Here is a 21,652-nt window from a genome sequence, read left to right as displayed (position 1 = left end):
AAATATAAAAAATATTTACGACAATACTTTGAGGGTTCAATGATAATTAATAATTAATTAATAATCGATTAAATCTATTTAATCAGTCTTGAAATTTCATGTCGTGAGCTATCTGCAGCTGCTCGAGGCCCAGGTTCAATCGTTCCAGCTTCTGAAAGACGCTCTGCATCTTGGCCTCGATCAGGTCCGGGTTCTTGTCGTCGTCCGTGGGCAGGTCGTTGTGCAGCTGACGCGCGATGGCCCTCAGCTCCAGCAGCTTGGTCGACTCCTCTCTCACCTCTCTCAGTTGATCCCGTTTCTCCTCGCCTATATATATATCGATATAAAGAAAGAGAGATTCAACGACCAAGAAGAAAAGAAAGAAAGAAGAAGAGCAAGTGTCTATATTATAGTAGTGGCTCACAAAAAGCATTGAAGTTCTGTCGGTTGGGCTCGGCTGCCATACGCAGCAGCGCGCTGTACGTCTCCTTGGCCTCGCTCAGCTCCTCCGTGGCGCTTTTGAATTTTTTCATCTTCACGTGCGCGCCGCTACTGATGCCACCGACGCCGCCGCTCCCCTTGGGCACCGCGCCCGTGTGCGCGTAGTACGAGCTAGCGAAGCTTTCGGGGTTAATTGACTCTTGACTCATGGATTCGGTGGCGGCGGCGACGGCGCGGCTCAACGACGACGTCGGCGACGATGCAAGCTCGGCCTTAGCCGTCGACGTAGCCTCGTAAAACGGATTCGTTTGAAAATTCTCCTCCATGTAGCTCCTCTGCGGAAAATAATTCATAACGATAATCGTGTGATTTGAAGAAAAAAAAAAATTGTCAATTACTTTGGCTCCTATGCTCGCGTCCTCGTCCGGCGTTGGTCCTTGGCTTATCACATCGGTGCACTGATCTTGGCTCATTTTTGCCAAAAACACAAACCGAAAAATCACTCGCGATTCTTCTTATAATTATTATTTATTATTTATTATTATTATTATTGTTGTTGTGACATCTCACGCGTGTGCGCCCTCCGCAATTGCAACCCTTAAACTGGGTATAACATTAATACGCGATAATAACAAAGCCAGAGTAACGCGTACGAAACACGCTCGATGATTCCGCCTAAATTTTTAATACTGCCTGGATGAATACTTTATTATTGTTGGCCGCGCGCATTATAGTACTACGTCGTCGTTGCGGCCGCAAACACACCCCGTTTACGATGCGCCAGCTCATGCCTACTCGACGTCGATATTATACACCAAAAAATTACGACCCCTTTTTCTTCTCTACGGTATGAAATAATAATGACGCGAACGGATCATGCAGGCCCTGTGGTCGTGCTGGGGGACTCTTACCGCTCTTATCGTAATCATCGTCCGCGCGCCGCGGCGGTCACTATCTTATATATGCACCTGCACACGGGCACAAACACTCGGCGATTGCGCGCAACAGGGGGTTTTATTATTACTGCTATATACAGGTATATATAGATTGTTTAATCTCTCGAACTCTTGTTTTGACGCGCCGCCCGCGACCGATTGATTCTCTTATATATCGCGGTATATACTGTAGACTGGATACACTGCTCAGGGGGTGCAGTGCACTATCCCCGCGCGCGAGGCCTTCTGCTGCTGCTGCTGCTACCTATATATATACAAACACCAGACGACAAGTGGGTATTAGATTAGAGGTAGAGGATAGGGACTTGTATATAGTACTGCTGCGCGGGGGGTCGTCCGCAGCAACCCCTTCGAGTGTGTGTCATGCGCGCAGGTGCGGCGGCGCATATTATATGTACACAGCAGTCTGCTATGTCGCATGACCCCTGCGTGTGTGGTGCGCGCAATATATATATACAGGTATATGTAGGGCACACACGCACACACACACACAGGCATTATGTCATAATATAACACGCACATAATGGATATGGCGTGCATGACGTTTTACGCGCTGCTGCTATGTTTTTCAAAGGGTCGTGTACTGCAGCAGCAGACGGTCTCTCGCTCTCGACCGCATCGCGATCCGACACGCGTTTTTTATTTAATATTAGAAAAATTGAAACGAAATTTCCCGCGTTGAGTTCTATTTTTATAGCAATCGATACAATAATAAACGAGCGGACACGACGATTCTCTGCGTAAAAAACTGCTGGCCCCGCACTTACGCACACAGAGTAGGTGCATTATTACGATACGTCAACATACATATACCTATATCGCGTATTGGTCAGCTCGCGCCTCGAGATCTAGATTGTCAAACTCTTTCTCTCTCTCTCTCACTCTGCGGCGATCGTGACGTTGCTTCGCTCTCGTTTGTGTATACACATGCGTACTCTACATGCAATATTGCAATATAATCCATATATCGCGCGATCGAGTCGTCGAGCCAAACAACAGCAGCAGCAGCAGCAACAGCGAGTTTCGCGAAATGCTGACGGTGGTTATGGTCTCTGCGATTGACTCTCCGTGTCGCTCGTCGTAATAATAAAAAAGGTGATAACCTGCATTTTCTGTACACTTCGATGTCTGTGCTTTTTGTTTTGCCGTTGTGTGCATAAAACTACGCGTTACGCACGATGGGGACAGCTGTGTTCGACGAGGTGCGATGAGGTTTGTTTATTTTCTGTTCTCGCAGGGACTCATAAATGATGTTTCCATGGATGAAGGAGCAGTTGACAGAGGCCTGGAACAGCAGGCGAAGCTCCAAGAGCAGCAAGAAAAGCTCCGCCAATAATTCAGACGATCCGCTGCCCTCGACCTCGCTGGCCGAGAGCTTTACCATAAGCGTCATTGGGTGAGTGAGGATTCGCTCTCCTTTATCCACATCGAAATTTGGATCATTGCTAAAATCCTTGTTTACAACGAACAGAATCGAAGGAAAGGTCATGTACGTCCCAGTGTCGACGGATTTCACATTCGAACAAGTGAAGACGCTGGCGATCGAGCACTTTTATGGGCACGACAAGCAACATCCTGCAAAGAACTATCGACTGGTGCATGCGACCCAACTGAAACCTCTGTTGGATGAGAAAAAACTGTCAGAGGAACACATTTCTGATTCTGGTAAGATTTACAGTTAGATTCAAAATATTATGATTCAATGTAATTGAGCACATGTTCATTTTCACAGATGAACTTATGTTGGTTAAAACAAGAAGCCCACCGGAAAAGGATACTTTGGCAGATGACGTGATAAGAGGACCATCGATGGAGCAAATATTGAGTGCTACAGCAGATTTGCCAGTTAAGAATCCTCCAAAGCCAGTGATGGCTGCTGACTTTCCATTTGATGTAAGCGCGTTCAAAAAATTTGGTAAATTTTGTATTTGTACTGGATTCTATTGTGAAATCTTTCTTGATTTTAGTTCCAAGCCGAAACACGAAGAATATTAGTCACTTTGGTGCAAGCTTCTGCTAAAATTCTGATGCACAGTCCTGAAGCTGTGCAGTTTTACGCCATAATAAAAGAAAAACTAGAAGTTCAATTGAAACCTCCCAATGACCCAAAAGCTGTGAAATTTTTAGTTGACATGGGATTTTCTGAAAGAAAAGCATTGAGGGCTCTTCAACTTAGAAAGTATGTTAACATCTATTAGAGTTTTCAAATTGACTTTGCTCAATAATGAAACTTTTTATTGCTTTGACAGAATGAATACATCTGAAGCTCTGGAGTGGCTAGTTGAACATGAAGATGACCCAGAAGATACTGAGGAATTGCAGCTACCTTTGTTGGAATCAATATTAGAAGAAGCTGGACCTAGTTCATCAAGTAAGTGTTCATAAAACAAAATGTAATTTTAGTTCTGTGAATTCAAACCTTTTTTTTATTTTTTTCAGGTCAAGAAGAAAATAGAAAGCCAAACCTAGTTAAAATTGTTAATCTCTTATTAGATAGTTATATACATTACCTTAAATTAGATTTCAAACCTGATCCACATTTAGTGGAATCTTTTGAAGAAATGGGATTTGAAAAAAAACAAATTTTAGAAACACTGAAAATTACTGGAAATCATTCAACCAACGCTGTAAGATTATTCAGTAAATTTCTAAACGAAATTTAGGCATTTTTCACCATCTGAATGTAAATTAATTGGTATTTGTAAAATTTTCAGTGCGCTTGGTTAGTAGGAGAGAGGCATTACAGTCTAGATAATTTATATGAAGGGATTGATCCTAAGAGTCCAATTTACGAGGCTATCATGAGCAATCCACAAATTCAATTGAGCCTCACGAATCCAAAAATGCTACTCGGTACGGTGTGCTTTTTCGCACGATTTTTAAATACGACCCATACTTTATCGCGATAATTTTTCATGATTTTCCAGCTTACCTGTCGATGTTGGAGACACCCTCGTCAACGACCATATGGATGAAGGATCCACAGGTGTCGCCCGTCATTAATCAAATTTTCAAAACGTTCCACGCGGAGAAGCACGCCATCCATGTCAATCGCTACAGCAACAGCTAGCGTCATGCAGCAACGATAATAGCGTCGCGTTCGAATGAAGAGATAAAAAAAAAATACATATATTTTTTTATACAAAATTTCTATGTGAATCGTCTGTTTAGAGAAACTGCGCAAACTGCCCCGCGGTGTTTGTAATTTAATTAGATGACAGAGAGCAAAACAAAACAAAAAAAAAACCTATCTAGTCGCCGCAATATGACTCGTTATTTTTTCGCAAAGGGAAAATCACAAATAGTTTTTCTTTACAGATGTACTTATAGTCATTAACAACGACTTTTTAAATTGTCTTTTTAAAATCGTATAGATAGAAATATATATTCAAGTTTTTCTATAAAAATGCTTTATTAGGAAACAAAATGTTACGTCAATGATAAAAATGTTACATATTAAATTATGATAATAATAATAAAAAAAATAAACGTTAAACTAGTTTTTACAATACTATAATTGTTACGGAAAGTTGTAATCGTCTGTACGTTCCAAATGAACATTCGATTCGTTAAAAAAAAAAATTATTATTTATACACGCTCGACTGTTTTATAAAAAAAAAAAAGCTCACACTGACGTATCTATATAATCACGGAAATTCTTCAAAGTGTAGCCCAATAGTTATGTCTGTTATATTGATAACTTATATCAGAGTAAATTATTAAAGCTGTTGAACTAAATCTGGAGATATGTTAATTTCCTTGGGATGTAATAAAAAACAAGTTTGTTAACATCGCACATGATTGTTGCTTTCATAACGATCCGTTTCCCGATCAACACTTCATATTCATCGGTAAGCAGCGTGTCGCATGATCCAGACGGTAAACACGATTTTCGACTTATGAAATTGATGAGTTGTTATTGAAGCTTCGGGAGAATTATCACCTATACGACTTGTTTTTTAATTACCAAAAACAAAATTAGTGCCCACGTGCTATTTAACGCGCGCAAGTGATAATTTCCATTTGTAATGCGCGTCGTTGTTTTTCAGCTTGTCCGTCAAGGTGATTAAAATTTGACAATTCATCCGACTCCCAAATTGTCTGCCGATTACGAACCGATCGCGGATTGCGCAATCGTCTTTGGAAAATAAAAATGAGAACAAAATTCATCGACTGCTCGAATGAAAGCTTCGATATGGGCCTATTACGCGCGGTCCTTTGTGCGTAAGCTCTAATCTACCCCCCACCTACCGCCACCAGCAGTACCGCCAGTTTTGCAAATACACGTGACGGGTCTTTCGGGCACTTCGGACCGCACTTCCGCTAATGTCAGTGTGCACAAAGAAGTAAAAAAAGAATCCTCCTCGACCCTTTCAACGAATCGTTGAATTTTTAATCTCTGAAACGTTGCCCACGCAATTAAGTTGGGTAAAAATGAGCTACGACAACGAACTGAACGACCCGACCCTTTGCAGCAGAGAAACGGTGGCAATTTTGACTGGCCTGGGTGTCGCTAACCTATCCAACTTTATCGAAAGAGGAATATCCTTGGAAGATCTTCAATATGTCACCGATGAGGATTTGAGTGTTCTGGGTAATTATTGTTTATAAGGTTTTGTCGCACTGTCATGGGGTTATAATTTTTTTGTTATTGTTGATGATTTCAATCAGATCCTGGAGAGAGTTTTAACAAGAACACTTTCAAACAAATGCAAGAGAGTTTGCAGAAGAGATTCGCCAACAAACAGTTGAAAATAGAGTATGAATTCAGTTGTTACAACTTTTCTTTGTTGTTTATTTCATTTGCAGTAACTAATTGTTGTACTTTGACAGATCTGGCGATTGGGAAAAAATCCTCAATAATGAATACAAGCAGTTGTGCGTTATAACAATCTTCTTGAAATTTGTACTCTCTGTACTGAAGAAAGAAGAGAATCAATATTTTGATTGTGAAAAAAATTTGACAACATCAGATGCCCTAATGATTGCCACTAACTCTATTTTAAACGAAGTAACCGAATTGGACAAAACGATAGATGAAATTATGGTTGGCTAAACTCTTACATTATCAAACCTTACTTAATTTGATTCAATAATATTCATGAATTATAATTTCAGGAAAGAACTCAAGGAACACTCGTCGAAGACAAAAAACCAAATAAATCTGGCAAAAAGAAAAGAAAGATGATCGCTGCAGTCAGCAGTGCAGCCGTTCTATTGTTAATAATTAAACTCATTTACTGATCGACTCTTGGGTCCCAGTACTGTGATAATCATAGCCATATAATACATTTAGAAAATATATTTTTCTACCTTCACCAGATATATGCTACTTTCTTTCAATCTCTCACGAATCTCATCCGCCAAGCAAATAAACATCATCATTAGGTAAACACGAGATTGTAGAAAAACACGCGATAAAGAGGAGGAGACACCATAATTTCCGATCGTAGTCCGGCATGAGCCGCGTGTATACCTTTACATTCGAAACGTACAACGACAATGAAGTTTCGTTTCGCGCGCCCAGATAAAGAAAAAACTACGTAGTGCCGCACGAGATCTGATTTTCACATATAAACACGACGGGGCTATTAATACGAGCAGAAGATTAGATAGCACGCGCGACCGAGTTCGTATAGAGCTAAATTCATCGCTCCATTATAAACTCATGTTGTTTTGTATTAAAGTTATGCGCGGTTCCCTTTATATCGTATCGTTAATAATACGATGACGCGCGGATATTACACACGTGCTCGCTTCTCGTATTTATAATATACATGTATACACAACAACAACAACGGCAGCAGCAGCTGCACACGAGAAAGAAATTTCGTGAAAAACATCCGCTTTCACTATACACCTAACGCTTACTCATCGTCGTCGCGCCTACATCACGAATTTTTGTCAACACAAAATAACAAAAAGAGCCTCGACGACGTTTCCGGATTTATTTCGTGTTGGAGAAAAATTCGAGATACGATTTCAATTCTCGCGGGCGCGCCGGTACTATTATTATTATTATTATTATAAATCGTCTGCATCATGGTACTTGATGCGCATTATGCACCTCCTAACGCCGAAGCAGCGAACTGCAGCGGCATTCGGAAGCTGTTGCAGTTCATATTAGCAGCAGCGGCGCACGAGTGTCCGTCCGCCCCTCTATACCTTCGTATAATATACAAATATATATAACTCGGATCCTCGGTTTTATTTATCATTATTATTTTGTACGCGTCGAAACATTTTTCCCCCTCCGCCTCCTTCTCCGCCAGACTGCAGTCGGTGCACATATATTGCAGCAGCATGAGTTTTGCACAATAATAACGTATTATATATACTCGGCTATATACTATATTGCTAAAATACATAAACAACAAGTGCACACAAGTTTCAGTGGCTGGTGCACGGCCGAGTCGGCTGCATCACTCCTATAATATACTTTATTACCGCTGACGTTTTATTTCATCCTCTTTCTCTCTCGCTCGGCTAAGCAAATATATTTATTTTCAAGCGCGTATCCTCCTATCCGCGTATTTTATAATCTATCATCGTGAGCCTATATCTCGAAACTATGCGTGTCAGCTTCTCTTTTAACTAGAAAAACAATAATAACGGTAATAAAAAGTCGCGCGATCGAGAATTAACTTCTTCTTTTAATTTCACTCTTACTCTCTCGCACACACACACACACGTGTGGGTATATATCGCGCGAAAAAAACGTGAATCCATTCATATTTCGAGGAAGTATTAATACAGAAGACGCCGAGAGAGCAATAAAACATATTTATACAGGAGAGTGCGAAAATGTGAAGAAGAAAAAAATTTTTATATATGTTGAAATATACACCAAAGACGCGTATTATTATGCGTTATTTCGAGGAAGAGGAAACAAAAATAACAGGCCAATATAACAGTGCCGCGAAGGAAGAAAAAACAACAACAACAACGACAATATAGGCGTATAATAATATTTTCGTGCAAAAAAACAAACGTGCCTTTGTACTATACTGTTATACTATACTGTTATACACTCAGACACGCTCGTCTTTCACTCTTTCTTTCTCTCGGGTGAGTGTTGGTGATATTTCAAATATATATAGTAAACAAATTTAAAGGCAACTATATACATGTGCATACGAGATTCGTACGTAAGATATGTAACTGTGCGTGCGGCTGCACGGCTTCGACGGCGACGGCGGCGGCATAGCAGTGCGTAGTAATGTAGTAGATACATATATAACGCGGCGCGGGGAGTCTTTATAGACGTTTCAGGCACACAGCGCAGCACAGCACAGTAAAGTGCCGTCTGCGCGTTATTATATCTATGTAGTGGGCGCGCACCAATACACGCATAAGTTTATACGTACACACGCGTATACGTAGAACATGATTTTTGGAATGATCGCGATTCAGTCTCTCGCCGCCTGCTGCCCGCTCGTGATGTGCCCGCGCTGCTCCCGGTGTTAATCACATAATAATAAAGTAAGATATATATATATAATGCGCGTGTGCTGAAAAGTCGAGAAACATTTTTTTGCATCAACCGCAACACGTTGTATCGTCGGTGTGTGACAGTCATCGCGTGTGTGTGCCAATATCCGAATTTCGTCGAATTTCCTTTTTCTCTTCTCGTTCGACATTGCGGATAAAATTGTTACATATTTTATGTAATATAAGCACGCGTTTCTGTATATATTATTGTGTACATAGCTTGTGCACACGCGGCCGCAGAGGGACAGCGTTACTTTTTTATACAAAAAAAAATACACATTGCTTATACGGGCACACACGGCTGCTTCGCGTGACTTTCCTTTTTTCCGCAAAACGAGTTTTATATAGTGTATAAGCGTGTGTTATATCTGTGTCTCTGTGTCTGTGTCAGTGCACTGTGCGCCCCTCGTCGTCGTCGAGTGTTTTTTTTTTTTTTGTTCTTTACATACCGTACACGCGAGAGCGCGTGCATCGTCGTATATATATACATACGACACAAGTCCAAATTAATAAACATCGTAATCATCGTTCGTGTAATCGTTCTCTCAGATCAGATTCCACGCGAAGAGGCAACGAAAAGAAAGAGATAAAAGATGAGCAGTGACGCGACAATGAGCAGCGTCCCGCCGTCCGCGGCTTCGAGCACAGCAGCAGTAGCAGCAGCGGCGACGAGCAGCAGCAACAATGGACCGGTGACAACGTCGGCTGCAGCGGCGGCTGCGGTGCCACCGCCGGGATGGTCGAGCGAGCATCGCGTGGTCAAGGAGGGCTGGCTCCAGAAGCGAGGTAATTATCGAAGAGTAATCGAGATCGTCTTCGACGTTGTCTCGCGACATTCACGTCGTCGCGCGTTGTATGTAGACGCATTGCGAATTACGCACGCACCATCGCACCACGCACCGCGCACGAAGATGATTTAATGCGACACTGCGTGACGTTCTTTCTCACGCTTTGTTTACGAACCGGGCGAGCTGTATATAATTTATAATTGACGTAAAGCGGCTCGTTTATTATTATTTTTTTTTTTCGGCGCCGATCGTGTGTAATTGTCAAAACGTCGCTAATTAAAATGTTGTCGCACGAACACCCGACGACGTTCGAAATTCTATTAGAAATAATCGAACGAGTTGTTAATATTGCTCTTAAATCGGCTTTGCCTCTAGGTTATAGGGTATATTTTGTTTTCCAAACAATCGGTTATTGTTGCTTTCGCTCGCGCGCGTGCATTTTACATATCTCTTACCCTGTATATATAGAAACGACGTGATTTATTATTAACGTTACGGCCGTGACAGAGAGATAAAGTATTTCCTGCTTTGTCATCTTCAATTTGCCGGATAATAATTGGTATTTCTTATGTAATGACAATTGTTTACATTCATTGCAAAGTCTTGTTTCATCACTATATAGCTCTAGCTGCACCAGTGAACTCATTTGAAATGCTTTTATTCTGTGCACAGGGGAACATATAAAAAACTGGCGATCGAGATATTTTGTGCTCAGGGAGGATGGAACTCTGGTGGGATTCAAAACGAAGCCAGAAACCCTTACAGCCAATACTGCTCAGCCGCTCAACAATTTCACCGTCAGAGGTTGTCAGATCATGTCCATCGACAGACCCAAGCCTTTCACTTTTATCATCAGAGGTTTGCAGTGGACAACTGTTATTGAGAGAACTTTCCACGTTGATTCAGAACAAGAGAGACAAGATTGGGTCAATTCCATTAAATATGTTGCTGAGAAATTGGCCCACGAAGCTCAAGGTGGACAAACACAAATGCAACAGTCTTCTTCCAGTGAAGATGTTGACATGGAATCAGCTGGAGGCAGATCTGATTCTGGTAGTTCGGCAGGAGTTATTTCAAATGGTGCTGGTGCTGGAAGTTTTGATGAATTATCTGCTAAGTTCAGCGTTCAAGGAACATCCAGCAGTAAAAGCTCTGGAAAGAAAAAAGTTGTAAGTATTAGACCAAATTCCTTCCTTTTCTGAATTTATCACAGATATATAGATGACATACTTCAATCATTTTTTCAGACTTTGGAGAACTTTGAATTTTTGAAAGTATTAGGTAAAGGTACATTTGGCAAAGTTATCCTGTGCAGGGAAAAAACTACAGGACATTTGTATGCCATTAAAATTCTTAGAAAGGAAGTGATTATACAGAAAGATGAGGTTGCCCACACACTTACTGAAAACAGAGTCTTAAGAACAACAAATCATCCATTTTTAATAGTAAGTTTATTTAATGAAATTTCAAACATTCGCCTATACATTCCTTGCAACTAATGAGTTTTTCCATCAGTCTTTGAAGTACAGCTTTCAAACGGCCGACAGATTGTGTTTCGTCATGGAATACGTGAACGGCGGTGAATTATTCTTTCACCTGAGCCGATCGCGCGTCTTCGGCGAAGATCGCACAAGATTTTACGGTGCCGAGATCATTTCTGCTCTCGGCTATCTCCATTCGCAAGGCATCATTTATCGAGATTTAAAACTAGAAAATTTATTACTCGACAAGGACGGACACATTAAAATCGCAGATTTTGGTCTGTGCAAAGAAGACATTACGTATGGTACGTTTTCATTAGCGAGACGACGGAGAGACATCGAGCTCGGATAAAAAATCTCTCATTTGTTTAACACGCAGGAACAACGACCAAGACTTTTTGTGGAACACCGGAGTACTTGGCTCCGGAGGTATTAGAGGACAACGATTACGGCCGAGCCGTTGACTGGTGGGGCGTCGGCGTTGTGATGTACGAGATGATGTGCGGCAGACTTCCATTTTACAATAAGGATCACGAGAAATTGTTTACCCTCATTCTTCTTGAGGCCGTCAAGTTCCCCAAGACTCTGAGCAACGAAGCCAAGGATTTGTTAGGGAGTGAGTTGTCGACGAAACTATGCGAATGCGAAATTTCGATCTCCCGGACTAAAAGTGCATTATTTTTCTCGCAGATCTCCTGATCAAGGACCCCAACAAGCGTCTGGGTGGCGGTCCCAACGACGCCAAAGACATAATGGAACACGCGTTCTTCTCTTCCATTGACTGGTCGGATCTGGTGCAAAAGAAAATACCGCCTCCGTTCAAGCCGCAGGTGACGTCGGACACCGACACGCGCTACTTCGACAGCGAGTTCACCGGCGAGAGCGTGGAGCTGACGCCGCCCGAGCCCGGCGTGCTGGGCAGCAGCGGCCTCAACAGCATCGTCGAGGAGAACGAGCACTTCCCGCAGTTCTCTTATCAAGAGAGCCACTCGGCCGCCACGTCCGCGTCCATTTCCATCAATCACTGACGGCCTATTATTTATTAAAACCGCAATAATACGAGAGGCGTAACGTTTTGTACATTTACGGGAGAAGAAAAAAGAAAACAAACAAACTATAAGGTCCACTGATTTTTGATCGTTGACTGACATTTTTACTTGATGGAAAAATTGCATTGGATTTGTTTAGTATAATTTTTTTTTTTACCCAATTTTGTTTGAGGTTGAAGAATTTATTGATAATAATAATGAAACTGCCGCAAATCGTAATTAGTTAAATGGAAAGTAATTGGTGACGTCTTTGGTAATTTTTTATACCATTTTTGAGACGTGATTGAAGAGCTATTTAAAGAGAATTTAGATAATAGCTTATCAATTCGTGCACCAATTATTTTCTAGAAACAATTGAACATTTGAAAGTCTGATATTTCATACGATATTTTTATGAAATTATATTGATTGTTCGTGTAAGACAGAACAATTCGACTTTTTGTAGCCAATTTACAAAATTATTTGAAAAATCATTGTTCTCATTACAATCAGCGATTGATAATTTGCGAATTTTAAAATTGTATGAGTATGGAAGCGTGTTCTAATTTATATTGCTATTGGCTTTTGCCAGAATGAAAAAAAAAAAACGAAAGAGAGAGAAAAAGAGAGGCATAAAATGGTTGAGCTAAATCAACTTTTTTTCGTCTCCCGTACTCTCATTCATTCTAAAACGATTGGCATACTGCCGAAATAATTAGACTTATAATAGTGAATAAGAAATCGCTTAAGAGCGGTACACGCGACAACCTTGACAAAAAGCTTCTTACAGATATTTATATATTAGATTTAAGCTTCGTTTGAACACGACGATGCGTTATTGTTGATGTTGTTGTTATTGTTGTAGGTATGCAATTAAAAAAAGAAACACGAGTTCAATGCAATTTTCTACATTCTTTTTTAGACGGAATACAAACGAAGAAACATTGACGATCGATCGGAGTGTCGCCTTTCACAGAACTGTGATGCTTAAAAAAAAAAAACGCAAACTGCTAATCTATAGGTTAAAATACATATCCTCCATAAATGGCAGGTTTATTTATTAATGATACATATTTATACATATTAAATATAGATCACTTGTGCTAAAAACTGTTGGTAAGCAGAGGAGTTGTCTTGAAATTTTAAATTTATTTATTTGTTAAATCAATTACTTGTGCTGGCTGAGACTATAATTTTTTTTTCATTTTTCGCGTAGCCAATATATTTATTTGCATTCATGTGTGATCCATATGACAATTTTATGGACTTATTTTCTTTATTTTTAACGTGTGGGGTTTTAATTAATATAAATCTATATGTTATGTAAAAAGGAGCTTATATAATTTGTCGATTTTTTTTCATTATTTACACTTGGTTTTCTTCGATGGTCGAATATTTGTATTCTCAAGAAAACTCGAAGCTTTTCATTATTCTGTATCAAGGGCAAGCCACTACATGCGTATCATCGCTAATTGAATTTGTTATACGGAAGATCTTTGTTAAGTATTATTTCAGTGATAATAATTATAATAATAATTTATATATTGTATAATTATTGTACATTTAAAAATATTTTAAATCTGATAGATTTTTTTAAAGTTTTAAGACTTCTCTTTACATTATTCTAAATTGTAAAGCGTAGTCAGTGCAAAAAAAGACCTTTTTTTCGTCTAGTAGACGATATCAAAATTATGTTTCTTCGTCAGATTTATAGCGAATATATTATATATTGCAATCATTAAACAATTTGAAAAATGATAAGAGTAAAATTTTGCGAAAATTGTCTTTTACATATGACGTTTATAAATAAAATACTATACGAAAATTTACCGTATTTTCTTTAAGCAATCCTAGTTAGAACAAAAATTAGAACAACCCTAGTTTAGAAAAAAAATTCTTTTTGATTGAAATATAGAAGTCCAATGAAAATAATTAGGCAATGATGATACTTTTTTAACTAGAAATCTCATACAATTAGTAATTTAGAAATTTTAATAGGATTATTTGATAGGACGTTATTGTTACAAACGGGGATGAAGAAATCACGATGGTAAGCAAACTACATTTTATATGTTTTATATAATATATATTTTATGATAACTGTATACGTACTAAATCTCTTTTGTGTTACATTATTGTTCAAAATAAAGAAACAATTATTTTCGTAGATAAATTTTATAAAAATAAATTCTTATTGAACCAAAAGTACAGTCAACTTGAAATAAATTAACCACGTGATTATATGATGAAAAATACTTTTGAAAATATGTGAGGATAACAAGAGCGACGAACTCAAAACGACTTGAGCATAAAATACCAAGTCACCTTTTAATAATCCTTCAATTGCAAGAAAAAAAAATACTTTTACAAAGCATTTTAAGATTAAATCACAGATATTATGTACATATCGATACTTTGAAAAGTTAAAACATAAATTAAAGATATCGATGTCGCAGAAACTTGGTCTCTTTAGTTTTTCATCGGTACGTCAACGTATCTGGGTAAAATGTCATCTTTGATCAACCAAACTCTGTCAATGACTTCGCCCTCTTTGTCGTCGGATACCTGCTCCAAATACAAATGGGTCTTGTTGTACGCCTTCATGCGGGTATAGCCGTAATCCGAGCTCCGGAACGCCGACCACGACGGCTGCCGCGGGACGAACTTTTCTCGGCCCTCCTTGCAACCAGCGGAGCCGGTGATTATGTGCACGGGCGCTCGGTAATTCGTGTAGGGTGCCGAGCGGCTGCCATTCTGCACGCGAAAATTGTACATGGGAAATAGGCGCTCGTAGCTGTGCTCGTGGGCCCAAATTTCCAGGTCGACCTTGTGCTTGAAAAACAGATCCTCCAGGCCGAACCAGTTGAAGAAGGGCAGACCGACGCGCACGAGCGTCTCGTGATTGGTGCAGTCGTCGGCGTTGGCGTTGCTGCAGTACATCGGTCTGTGGCCGAACGTCACGATCCAGGGTCGCTGAGCTCTGTTCTCGGGCTTGTTGGCCTCGGTGAGGTCGTTGTCTAGCCACTCGTATTGTTTGACTAGCTGCTTCAGTCCATAATTCATAAAATAATAAGCTTCAGTTTCAATCGCTACAAAATGAACGGGTCCCATATTAAAACTGTAAAATAAGCCTTCAGAATCTCCAGGCATTGTAAATCTAGCCCTAAAGCGATAAAAAACATTGATAAGAAATATTACATTTGAACTAAACAATTTATTGTACCATTGCCTTACCTATAATTACTGAAGTTGTATTTCTCTTCATGATTACCAGCACAAGTCATGTAAGGCAAGTAAGCCGCAACACTCTGAATTTGTTTCATGAACTCATCGCCCACTCTTGCATCGTGAGTATTCATGTCGTAGGCAAAATCACCCACATGAATAACAGCATCATATAAGCCACGCTGAGTCTCGTCTTGGAGTCTACCCAAGCTCTGAGCATTTTCATTGCCCATATCGCCAAATATGACAAGCTCCGGTGACCAGTTCTCTTGATCTTCGGGTGCAGTCTCGAAGTAAAACATGTCAGACCAACCAAGAGGGCTACCGCAGTGATAAACTGCAACAATCAATCAACAGCATTGAGTAAGACGACATTAAAGCTTTAACCGATACAAAGAACAACAATGACTCACCGTATTTACTGCCAGGTGTCAGATCTTTCAACCACACTCTGTGTATGTACTGTTGGTGTTTTTTCTTGCCTCCATCGACAAAGAGAGTAGAGTTACCAGTTGCTGTGAGAATCATGCCTCCTATGCCATATTCAACAATCGACTCTCCAGTATCCTGTTTCGTGCTCCATGTAACAACAATGTCGTGAACATCATCTGTATGAACAATCAAACATATCTTATCTTTCTGACACAGTATAATTCACATTGATTAAAGGTAAATGACGTACCTCCGAAAGACAAATGAACGGCCTCGGGTTGATACTTCACCAATCCAACCACCGAATTCAGCAGTCCAAGCACAGCCAGGACGGCGATCAGCATCATCGTGTTTCCTATAAAAAAAAATAAAAAAGGAAACGATAACCGGAGACTCAACCTTGAGCAATGGTATACGAAAAAAAAAAAAAATGGAAGAGAGAAAGGAGCAAACTCACGTCGCATTATGATTCCCAGCGACATTTGTTTACGTCGCATGAATCTATAATTTGAATCACCGCTTCGACAAGTAGCTGCGCGTTGATAAAAAACACAGCGATTCCCACCGCCCAAAATTCCGAATAAAGGCGCTATAAACACAACTATTTGCACCGCCTCTCTGTGTCGCAGCTATCGCTTCTTTTATTCTGCTTATCAGTCTTGCGATTAATCCGCACTGCGCTACATCGAGACGTCCACTGCTGCTTTGTATCTCTCTCTCTCTCTCTCTCTCACTCTATCGCAGCGTCATAATATAGCTTTGATGTCTGCTATTCCGTGACTGTTGTCCGAGGATGACCAAACAAAGTTCGCTGTAACGCACAACTGCATTTATATATCACGGTGGTTTATTTTGATGACATCGTCGGACGCAAACTCGCGTGTCAGCAGCGAGACTCACTGTGTGCAACAACGTGCGAAAGACGAGCGAGAAATGCAGATACACTCGTGCGCGCGCAAATCGAGGATGGAGAGGGGTGGGGAGGTTTACAAACACGCGCTACGGCTTGAATTGTGCGCGCGAAAAAAATGTTTGCAGCTACGTTCCATGGATAAAAGTTGGCCATTTTTCGAGGGCGAATTGACGATATTCGTGTTTGATAATGATAAAGCGGTAGTTTTCAAATGTTGATTCGTCCAAAAACCTCTGGATCAAGGTAAAATATTATATATCAAGACTTGCAATTTCCAATTTCATTTTTTATTTGTACTTTTTTAACTGACTAACTTCTAACTTTGATCTTCTTAATTTGCATAGAATTTATTGATCGATATTATTGCAATCGTATGTAGATTAGAAATTAAAAAATAATTTAATAGGTCTAAACACATATTATCCATAAGTGTCAATTTTATTCAGTAAAGTTTTATAAATAAATCATATCACATTAATAATGTTTGATACAATATTCAGAACATAAACTCATATCAGCTGATAATTATGATTACAATAATACTTAATATACATTATGTACACGAGCAATCAAAGAGCTAAGTGAGATGATTACTTGAATAGAACACATTATAATCTCTCAAGGACAAAACCAAAAACCTTATCACACATCAAAACAACTTACACTTATAATTTTAAATTTTAAAATTTTTTAATTTTGAATTTTAGGCTCTGCAGTCTGCGCGATCGACGCACCGGTGGTTCAGAACCTCCAGACGATCTTGACTCATGGCACCTTTTCCTGCGACGGATCGTATTTGGTCGTAATTGATTTTCGTTTGTCTTCTGGCATAAACGGAATAGATCCTCATCGCTCATGTATTCGGCAATTTTTAGGCAAGCGAGGTACGGGAGACTCAATTGGCAATGATCAGTCATGAAAAGATCGGCTACTAACCGTTCCAAATGTGGCCGTATCAAAACGTTCGCCAAGTGTCGTTTTGCAATGATGTTCACGAGCGTACATGAAATATCGTCCATTGCGGGCAATCGCCAATTTTTTATACCTTTTATTAGCGAATAACCCTCACTGTAGCTCATTTGCAACATTTCATACAGCGAAACGTCGTCGGTTAACATGATTTCTTTTGTGCGCTCAACTTCGGCCGTCAAAATATTAATTCTATAACGATCAAGTTGATAAATTCCAACGTAATTTCTTACATTGATTGTATTTAACTTTTTAATTTGTTGACTCAATAAATCTTCAGCTTCTTGTTTAATATAAAGTCCAAATTTACGGTGAATAAATATTTTTTCCACAATATGCCTGACAGTTATCATGTTTTGCAAAGGACCTAACAAATTTAAAAAAATCATTAAATAGTATAAATTAATATAATTATATTGGTAAAATTAAATGACTCACCATCAGTTTTACAGATAAGATGATCGGTATCGTTTCCTCGACTTTGCATCCAATATTTCATCATTCTGAGTCTTGCTTGTAAACTTAAATCGTAGCCAGCCGACTTCAACAAATGTAACATCTCGATGATGTTCAAAGTTAAAGGATAATTTTTCAATTCCAGTGGTGTGAATGTCATGTTGAAAATTTTATCCTCGTTTAAATTTTCGAGCTTCGCCCCAAATTTCAAAAGTGTCCTCGTGAGCTGAAGGTCAAGTCGAGAAACCGACAGACCTAGCGGAGTGTACCCTTGACAATTACGAGCTTCCATATCTGCTCCGTTATCGAGCAACAATTTCACGAGTTCATCAACTGGTTTTCTCTTGTCGCACAAAGTATGGTCGTCGGTGCACTGGCATAGACACAGCCGAGCCAGGGCGTGAAGAGGCGTGAACTTCTCTGGGTCTCGTTTATTCGGATTGGCCCCATGTGTCAATAAAATTTCAACAATGTCAGCGTGTCTGTACTGGGCTGCTATATGAAGCGGCGAAAACGTGTATGTGTCGAGATTGACGTCCACGCCTTGACTCAAAAGTAAATTCACTGCAGTCGCATTTCCCAACATACAAGCTCCGTGTAAATATGTATAGCCACTTTTGTCACAGAAATTTTTTTGAGGCTTCTCCAAGAAATACTCTATGAGCTTTAAAGTTCCCGCTTTTGGTGTTACTACGTAACTAAGATCACGTAAGTAATCTTTTTTTTCGTACACTACCTCAACCAAAAAATGCAGAGCAGACATTCCATCTTCGAATGTAACCTCGTGCATTTTCAAGTTTCCCGCCTCGAACAATAATTTTATCATTTTCAAATCACGGTTATCCAAAGCATATTTAAAAAAATATTTTTTATCTTCAACAGTAGGAAATAGACTTTTACAGTTCATCAAGCTTATTAAAACTCTGTCTCGAAAATGGGGTTCTCTATCTAAAATATCATATGAACAAATGTAGCAAAAGTTTGTGCGTCTAAACTCCACTTCTTTCATTCTTTCCAAAAAACTGTACCTTTTTCGTAAATAAGATAAGTATTCATCGTCATTATTCGTCGACATTTCGAATTGATTTGTTCGTGAAATTGACTTCCGTGATTAAAAATTTTCGACTTCAACACTGAACACGAGACGATAAAAACTGATCACTAAACACGTGGTGGAAGCTACGATTGCACTGACACTTGAAAGAGAAAGTAATAGACTAACTGTCGCACGGATGCGGAGGAACTGACTATAGCAGCTAGCAAAGCAGAGCAACCCGCCAGTTGCACCGCCAGCTATTGGCTATCTGCATAACCCGTGGCGCCCCGATTTTGGAGAAATTCCAAGTTATTTCTTACGAATAAATTTTAGTTCTGTGAGCGCCGCTGGCAGTTTTTGAATGAATTCCCGTAAGAGCACATGTTAAAGTCTATGCCAGCGCTGCGACCCCCTCCATTAACATGCAGCTAGCGAATAGATCGAGCAAAGCACTATCTTTGTTATGAAAAAAAATGAAGGACGTGTAGAATATTCTAAAGTCATCTGAGGAACTTCTGAGTAACTTTGAGAGTGTGTGCTTAAATTATGATCTGAAGAAGTATTTGTTCAACGAATATTTGCGAAAAATATTTTTTAAACGTTACTTTTACAGAATAATCTCAAAAGGAAAACACATTATTCGATCGATTTTTTTTAATTTTCGCAGCCTTGATGTACGATGACGCATTTATTGCATGCGAAATCTTTTCGACCTGCTTGTATCTCGTTTCTATTTTGTTCTTTTTTCTTTGTGAAAAAGCGCATGCAAAGTCTTTCTGACCTTCGTGGACTGTCATTTGGTGGTAAAGTATATTCGATTTTTCTCTGCACTTGTTGTCTGCGACCCGGACCGTCTTTACGTGTGTATATGAGCAAACTCCGTTCATTTTCAAATCTCGCGCGATCGCGATGCCATTGATTGCACAGGATTTTCCGTAGCTGCTATGTGAAATACACGCCGTCTCGCGTCAAATTTTTCATGTGTTATAATCTACGTTATATCGATGTTATTCTTCTGTACTATCTCGATCGGCCATAGTGCAAGAGCAGAGCGAGTAGCGCACTAAGAACAATAACAGTTATTAAATACGTTACACACGTGTCGGCCCCGGATAAATCGTAAAACTGCGATCTGAGCAAGCTTATTGTTTCAAGCAATAAAATCCATCGCCATCGACGAGAGTAGACAAATATAATCGACCTCCTGTTTTGTGCGCTTGGAGCAACATCCAGAGGCATCGTTTGCAACGCGAAAAACATCTCTCGACGGCAGGCAACCTCTTCTGGACCAGAGCAGCAGTACTAGCAGTGGTACATAAAGACAAAAAGGTATGAACTCGAGTGATATTGTAACCGGCAAATACTCTGCGTTAATATTGATTCTGTCCGATCAAATCGAATTCAATTGATGGTTCCAATAATTTTTCATGCTCAATTATTCTAAGCGTATCTTAATGACGTTGTGTTTCATTGTGCTCGGCTATGGTCAAACTTCTGAAACTTTTTTGTGTCCTTACTAAATATAGTATTTGATTTGCATGTCTCGTATTTGTTTAGTTGTTTGACCTTGATTATTTTTGTTATGTACGGTTTTAAAGACTATTCCATCAATGTTCCGCGGGCATCGACTAATATCTCGAAGAGCTTCGGAACGATTTTTGGAAGATGGTACGCCAATGAACTATGAACCGTTGGACGAGATGCAAGTGTCTTCCATGGACAATGCGAAAGCGGGTAAGAATTAATGTGAATAAATTCAACCTATTTTAATAGAAGATTAATAGTTATTTAAAAAATAAAATTAATACTACAGAACCAAATGCACGGATTTCGGCGGAGGATAAGATCAAGAGGAAATACTCGCAAGCGACCAAAATCTACAATTAGATTGTCGCCAGATGAGTCAGACAGATTGGCCAAGAAAACAGGACACCAAATTGTTCCCCTCTCTTTTGCCTCTCTCGAGGCTTTCAAAATTACAAGCTTTCTTAGTTCTATTTAATTCGCATACTTGATTAATTTATTCGCGTGAATTACATTTTCGCTCTGTGCCACCTAGCAGCGACACGTCTACTACTTCACACACATCAACTTATAGAAGAAACAAACTGACAAACTGATGTGGCTTCACCACAACTGACAAAAGATTCACAACATAATTCTAGATATGGTTCATAATCATAATGATTTTTTATAAAACGTTTAATAACTTTATACTTCATGTTATATTTAATTATACTCCGGAAATGCTTTTTACAAAATCAATTGAGAAAGCCAAAGATTCACTTAATGTACTAAATAAGAAAAAATAATCAAATTATCTCTGTGATAAATTTGAATATGTGATAAGTATATTTAACGAGTAAAATTATTTTTTTATTTTTATATATTTTTATTAATGAGTTGTATAACGAAGAGAGAGATTATGTTCTAACTAGTGAATAAGCATGTTAAGC

At 39.4% G+C, this 21,652-nt stretch overlaps 6 protein-coding genes and 1 long non-coding RNA gene across 8 annotated transcripts in view; 5 read left to right on the top strand and 2 right to left on the bottom strand.

The window, feature by feature from the left end:
* LOC106653778 (myoneurin-like) overlaps positions 1 to 21,652 on the top strand; it is a 115,536-nt gene that overhangs the window by 86,433 nt on the left and 7,451 nt on the right. The gene's annotated exons all lie outside the window — the stretch shown is intronic.
* Positions 34 to 1,876, bottom strand: LOC106653787. Its single transcript, XM_014373365.2, has 3 exons — positions 819 to 1,876; positions 404 to 755; positions 34 to 306 (listed from the first exon to the last, which is right to left on the bottom strand). The coding sequence occupies exons 1-3, from the start codon at positions 891 to 893 to the stop codon at positions 83 to 85; spliced, it is 651 nt and encodes a 216-aa protein (XP_014228851.1). The 5' UTR covers positions 894 to 1,876; the 3' UTR covers positions 34 to 82.
* On the top strand, positions 1,973 to 5,171 carry LOC106653706 (ubiquitin-associated domain-containing protein 1). The gene is made up of 9 exons (XM_014373240.1): positions 1,973 to 2,471; positions 2,614 to 2,772; positions 2,848 to 3,041; positions 3,109 to 3,269; positions 3,344 to 3,555; positions 3,626 to 3,747; positions 3,816 to 4,003; positions 4,091 to 4,229; positions 4,304 to 5,171. Exons 2-9 carry the CDS (start codon positions 2,624 to 2,626, stop codon positions 4,444 to 4,446), a joined length of 1,308 nt encoding a protein of 435 aa, XP_014228726.1. The 5' UTR covers positions 1,973 to 2,471; positions 2,614 to 2,623; the 3' UTR covers positions 4,447 to 5,171.
* LOC106653708 lies at positions 5,690 to 6,700 on the top strand. The gene is made up of 4 exons (XM_014373241.2): positions 5,690 to 5,971; positions 6,049 to 6,136; positions 6,211 to 6,424; positions 6,496 to 6,700. The coding sequence occupies exons 1-4, from the start codon at positions 5,812 to 5,814 to the stop codon at positions 6,619 to 6,621; spliced, it is 588 nt and encodes a 195-aa protein (XP_014228727.1). The 5' UTR covers positions 5,690 to 5,811; the 3' UTR covers positions 6,622 to 6,700.
* On the top strand, positions 7,791 to 12,773 carry LOC106653754 (RAC-beta serine/threonine-protein kinase-like). 2 transcript variants are annotated; one of them, XM_014373306.2, is made up of 7 exons: positions 7,791 to 8,445; positions 9,418 to 9,654; positions 10,329 to 10,825; positions 10,904 to 11,101; positions 11,172 to 11,442; positions 11,517 to 11,753; positions 11,828 to 12,773. In XM_014373306.2, exons 2-7 carry the CDS (start codon positions 9,462 to 9,464, stop codon positions 12,163 to 12,165), a joined length of 1,734 nt encoding a protein of 577 aa, XP_014228792.1. In that variant the 5' UTR covers positions 7,791 to 8,445; positions 9,418 to 9,461; the 3' UTR covers positions 12,166 to 12,773. The 2 variants fall into 2 exon arrangements, with proteins under 2 accessions (XP_014228792.1, XP_014228793.1); XM_014373307.2 differs by lacking the exon at positions 7,791 to 8,445 and adding an exon at positions 8,691 to 8,859.
* LOC106653755 (acid phosphatase type 7) lies at positions 14,392 to 16,711 on the bottom strand. Its single transcript, XM_014373308.2, has 5 exons — positions 16,280 to 16,711; positions 16,073 to 16,177; positions 15,804 to 15,998; positions 15,400 to 15,727; positions 14,392 to 15,328 (listed from the first exon to the last, which is right to left on the bottom strand). The coding sequence occupies exons 1-5, from the start codon at positions 16,317 to 16,319 to the stop codon at positions 14,635 to 14,637; spliced, it is 1,362 nt and encodes a 453-aa protein (XP_014228794.1). The 5' UTR covers positions 16,320 to 16,711; the 3' UTR covers positions 14,392 to 14,634.
* Positions 20,170 to 21,430, top strand: LOC106653761. The gene is made up of 3 exons (XR_001339417.1): positions 20,170 to 20,525; positions 20,795 to 20,930; positions 21,010 to 21,430. It is a non-coding gene; the product is annotated as an uncharacterized LOC106653761 (long non-coding RNA).

This window comes from Trichogramma pretiosum, unplaced genomic scaffold (genome assembly GCF_000599845.2).
Source record: "Trichogramma pretiosum strain Unisexual culture from Peru unplaced genomic scaffold, Tpre_2.0 scaffold133, whole genome shotgun sequence".
NCBI lineage: Eukaryota > Metazoa > Arthropoda > Insecta > Hymenoptera > Trichogrammatidae > Trichogramma > Trichogramma pretiosum.
Note: the sequence above shows the minus strand (reverse complement) of the source record. Positions and strands in the feature narration are given on the sequence as shown.

Excerpts from the sequence above, each read along its gene's own strand:
- LOC106653754 (XM_014373306.2), top strand. The coding sequence starts at position 9,462 with ATGAGCAGTGACGCGACAATGAGCAGCGTCCCGCCGTCCGCGGCTTCG. Across the intron at positions 10,826-10,903 it reads GCTCTGGAAAGAAAAAAGTT|ACTTTGGAGAACTTTGAATT; the intron begins GTAAGTATTAGA and ends TCATTTTTTCAG. Across the intron at positions 11,102-11,171 it reads CAAATCATCCATTTTTAATA|TCTTTGAAGTACAGCTTTCA; the intron begins GTAAGTTTATTT and ends TTTTTCCATCAG.
- LOC106653787 (XM_014373365.2), bottom strand. The coding sequence starts at position 893 with ATGAGCCAAGATCAGTGCACCGATGTGATAAGCCAAGGACCAACGCCG. Across the intron at positions 756-818 it reads ACGCGAGCATAGGAGCCAAA|AGGAGCTACATGGAGGAGAA; the intron begins GTAATTGACAAT and ends TATTTTCCGCAG. Across the intron at positions 307-403 it reads ACAGAACTTCAATGCTTTTT|GCGAGGAGAAACGGGATCAA; the intron begins GTGAGCCACTAC and ends ATATATATATAG.
- LOC106653708 (XM_014373241.2), top strand. The coding sequence starts at position 5,812 with ATGAGCTACGACAACGAACTGAACGACCCGACCCTTTGCAGCAGAGAA. Across the intron at positions 5,972-6,048 it reads TGAGGATTTGAGTGTTCTGG|ATCCTGGAGAGAGTTTTAAC; the intron begins GTAATTATTGTT and ends GATTTCAATCAG. Across the intron at positions 6,137-6,210 it reads AACAAACAGTTGAAAATAGA|ATCTGGCGATTGGGAAAAAA; the intron begins GTATGAATTCAG and ends GTACTTTGACAG.
- LOC106653755 (XM_014373308.2), bottom strand. The coding sequence starts at position 16,319 with ATGCGACGTAAACAAATGTCGCTGGGAATCATAATGCGAC. Across the intron at positions 15,999-16,072 it reads CGTTCATTTGTCTTTCGGAG|ATGATGTTCACGACATTGTT; the intron begins GTACGTCATTTA and ends TTGTTCATACAG. Across the intron at positions 15,329-15,399 it reads TACAACTTCAGTAATTATAG|GGCTAGATTTACAATGCCTG; the intron begins GTAAGGCAATGG and ends TTATCGCTTTAG.
- LOC106653706 (XM_014373240.1), top strand. The coding sequence starts at position 2,624 with ATGATGTTTCCATGGATGAAGGAGCAGTTGACAGAGGCCTGGAACAGC. Across the intron at positions 2,773-2,847 it reads TTTACCATAAGCGTCATTGG|AATCGAAGGAAAGGTCATGT; the intron begins GTGAGTGAGGAT and ends TACAACGAACAG. Across the intron at positions 3,042-3,108 it reads GGAACACATTTCTGATTCTG|ATGAACTTATGTTGGTTAAA; the intron begins GTAAGATTTACA and ends TCATTTTCACAG.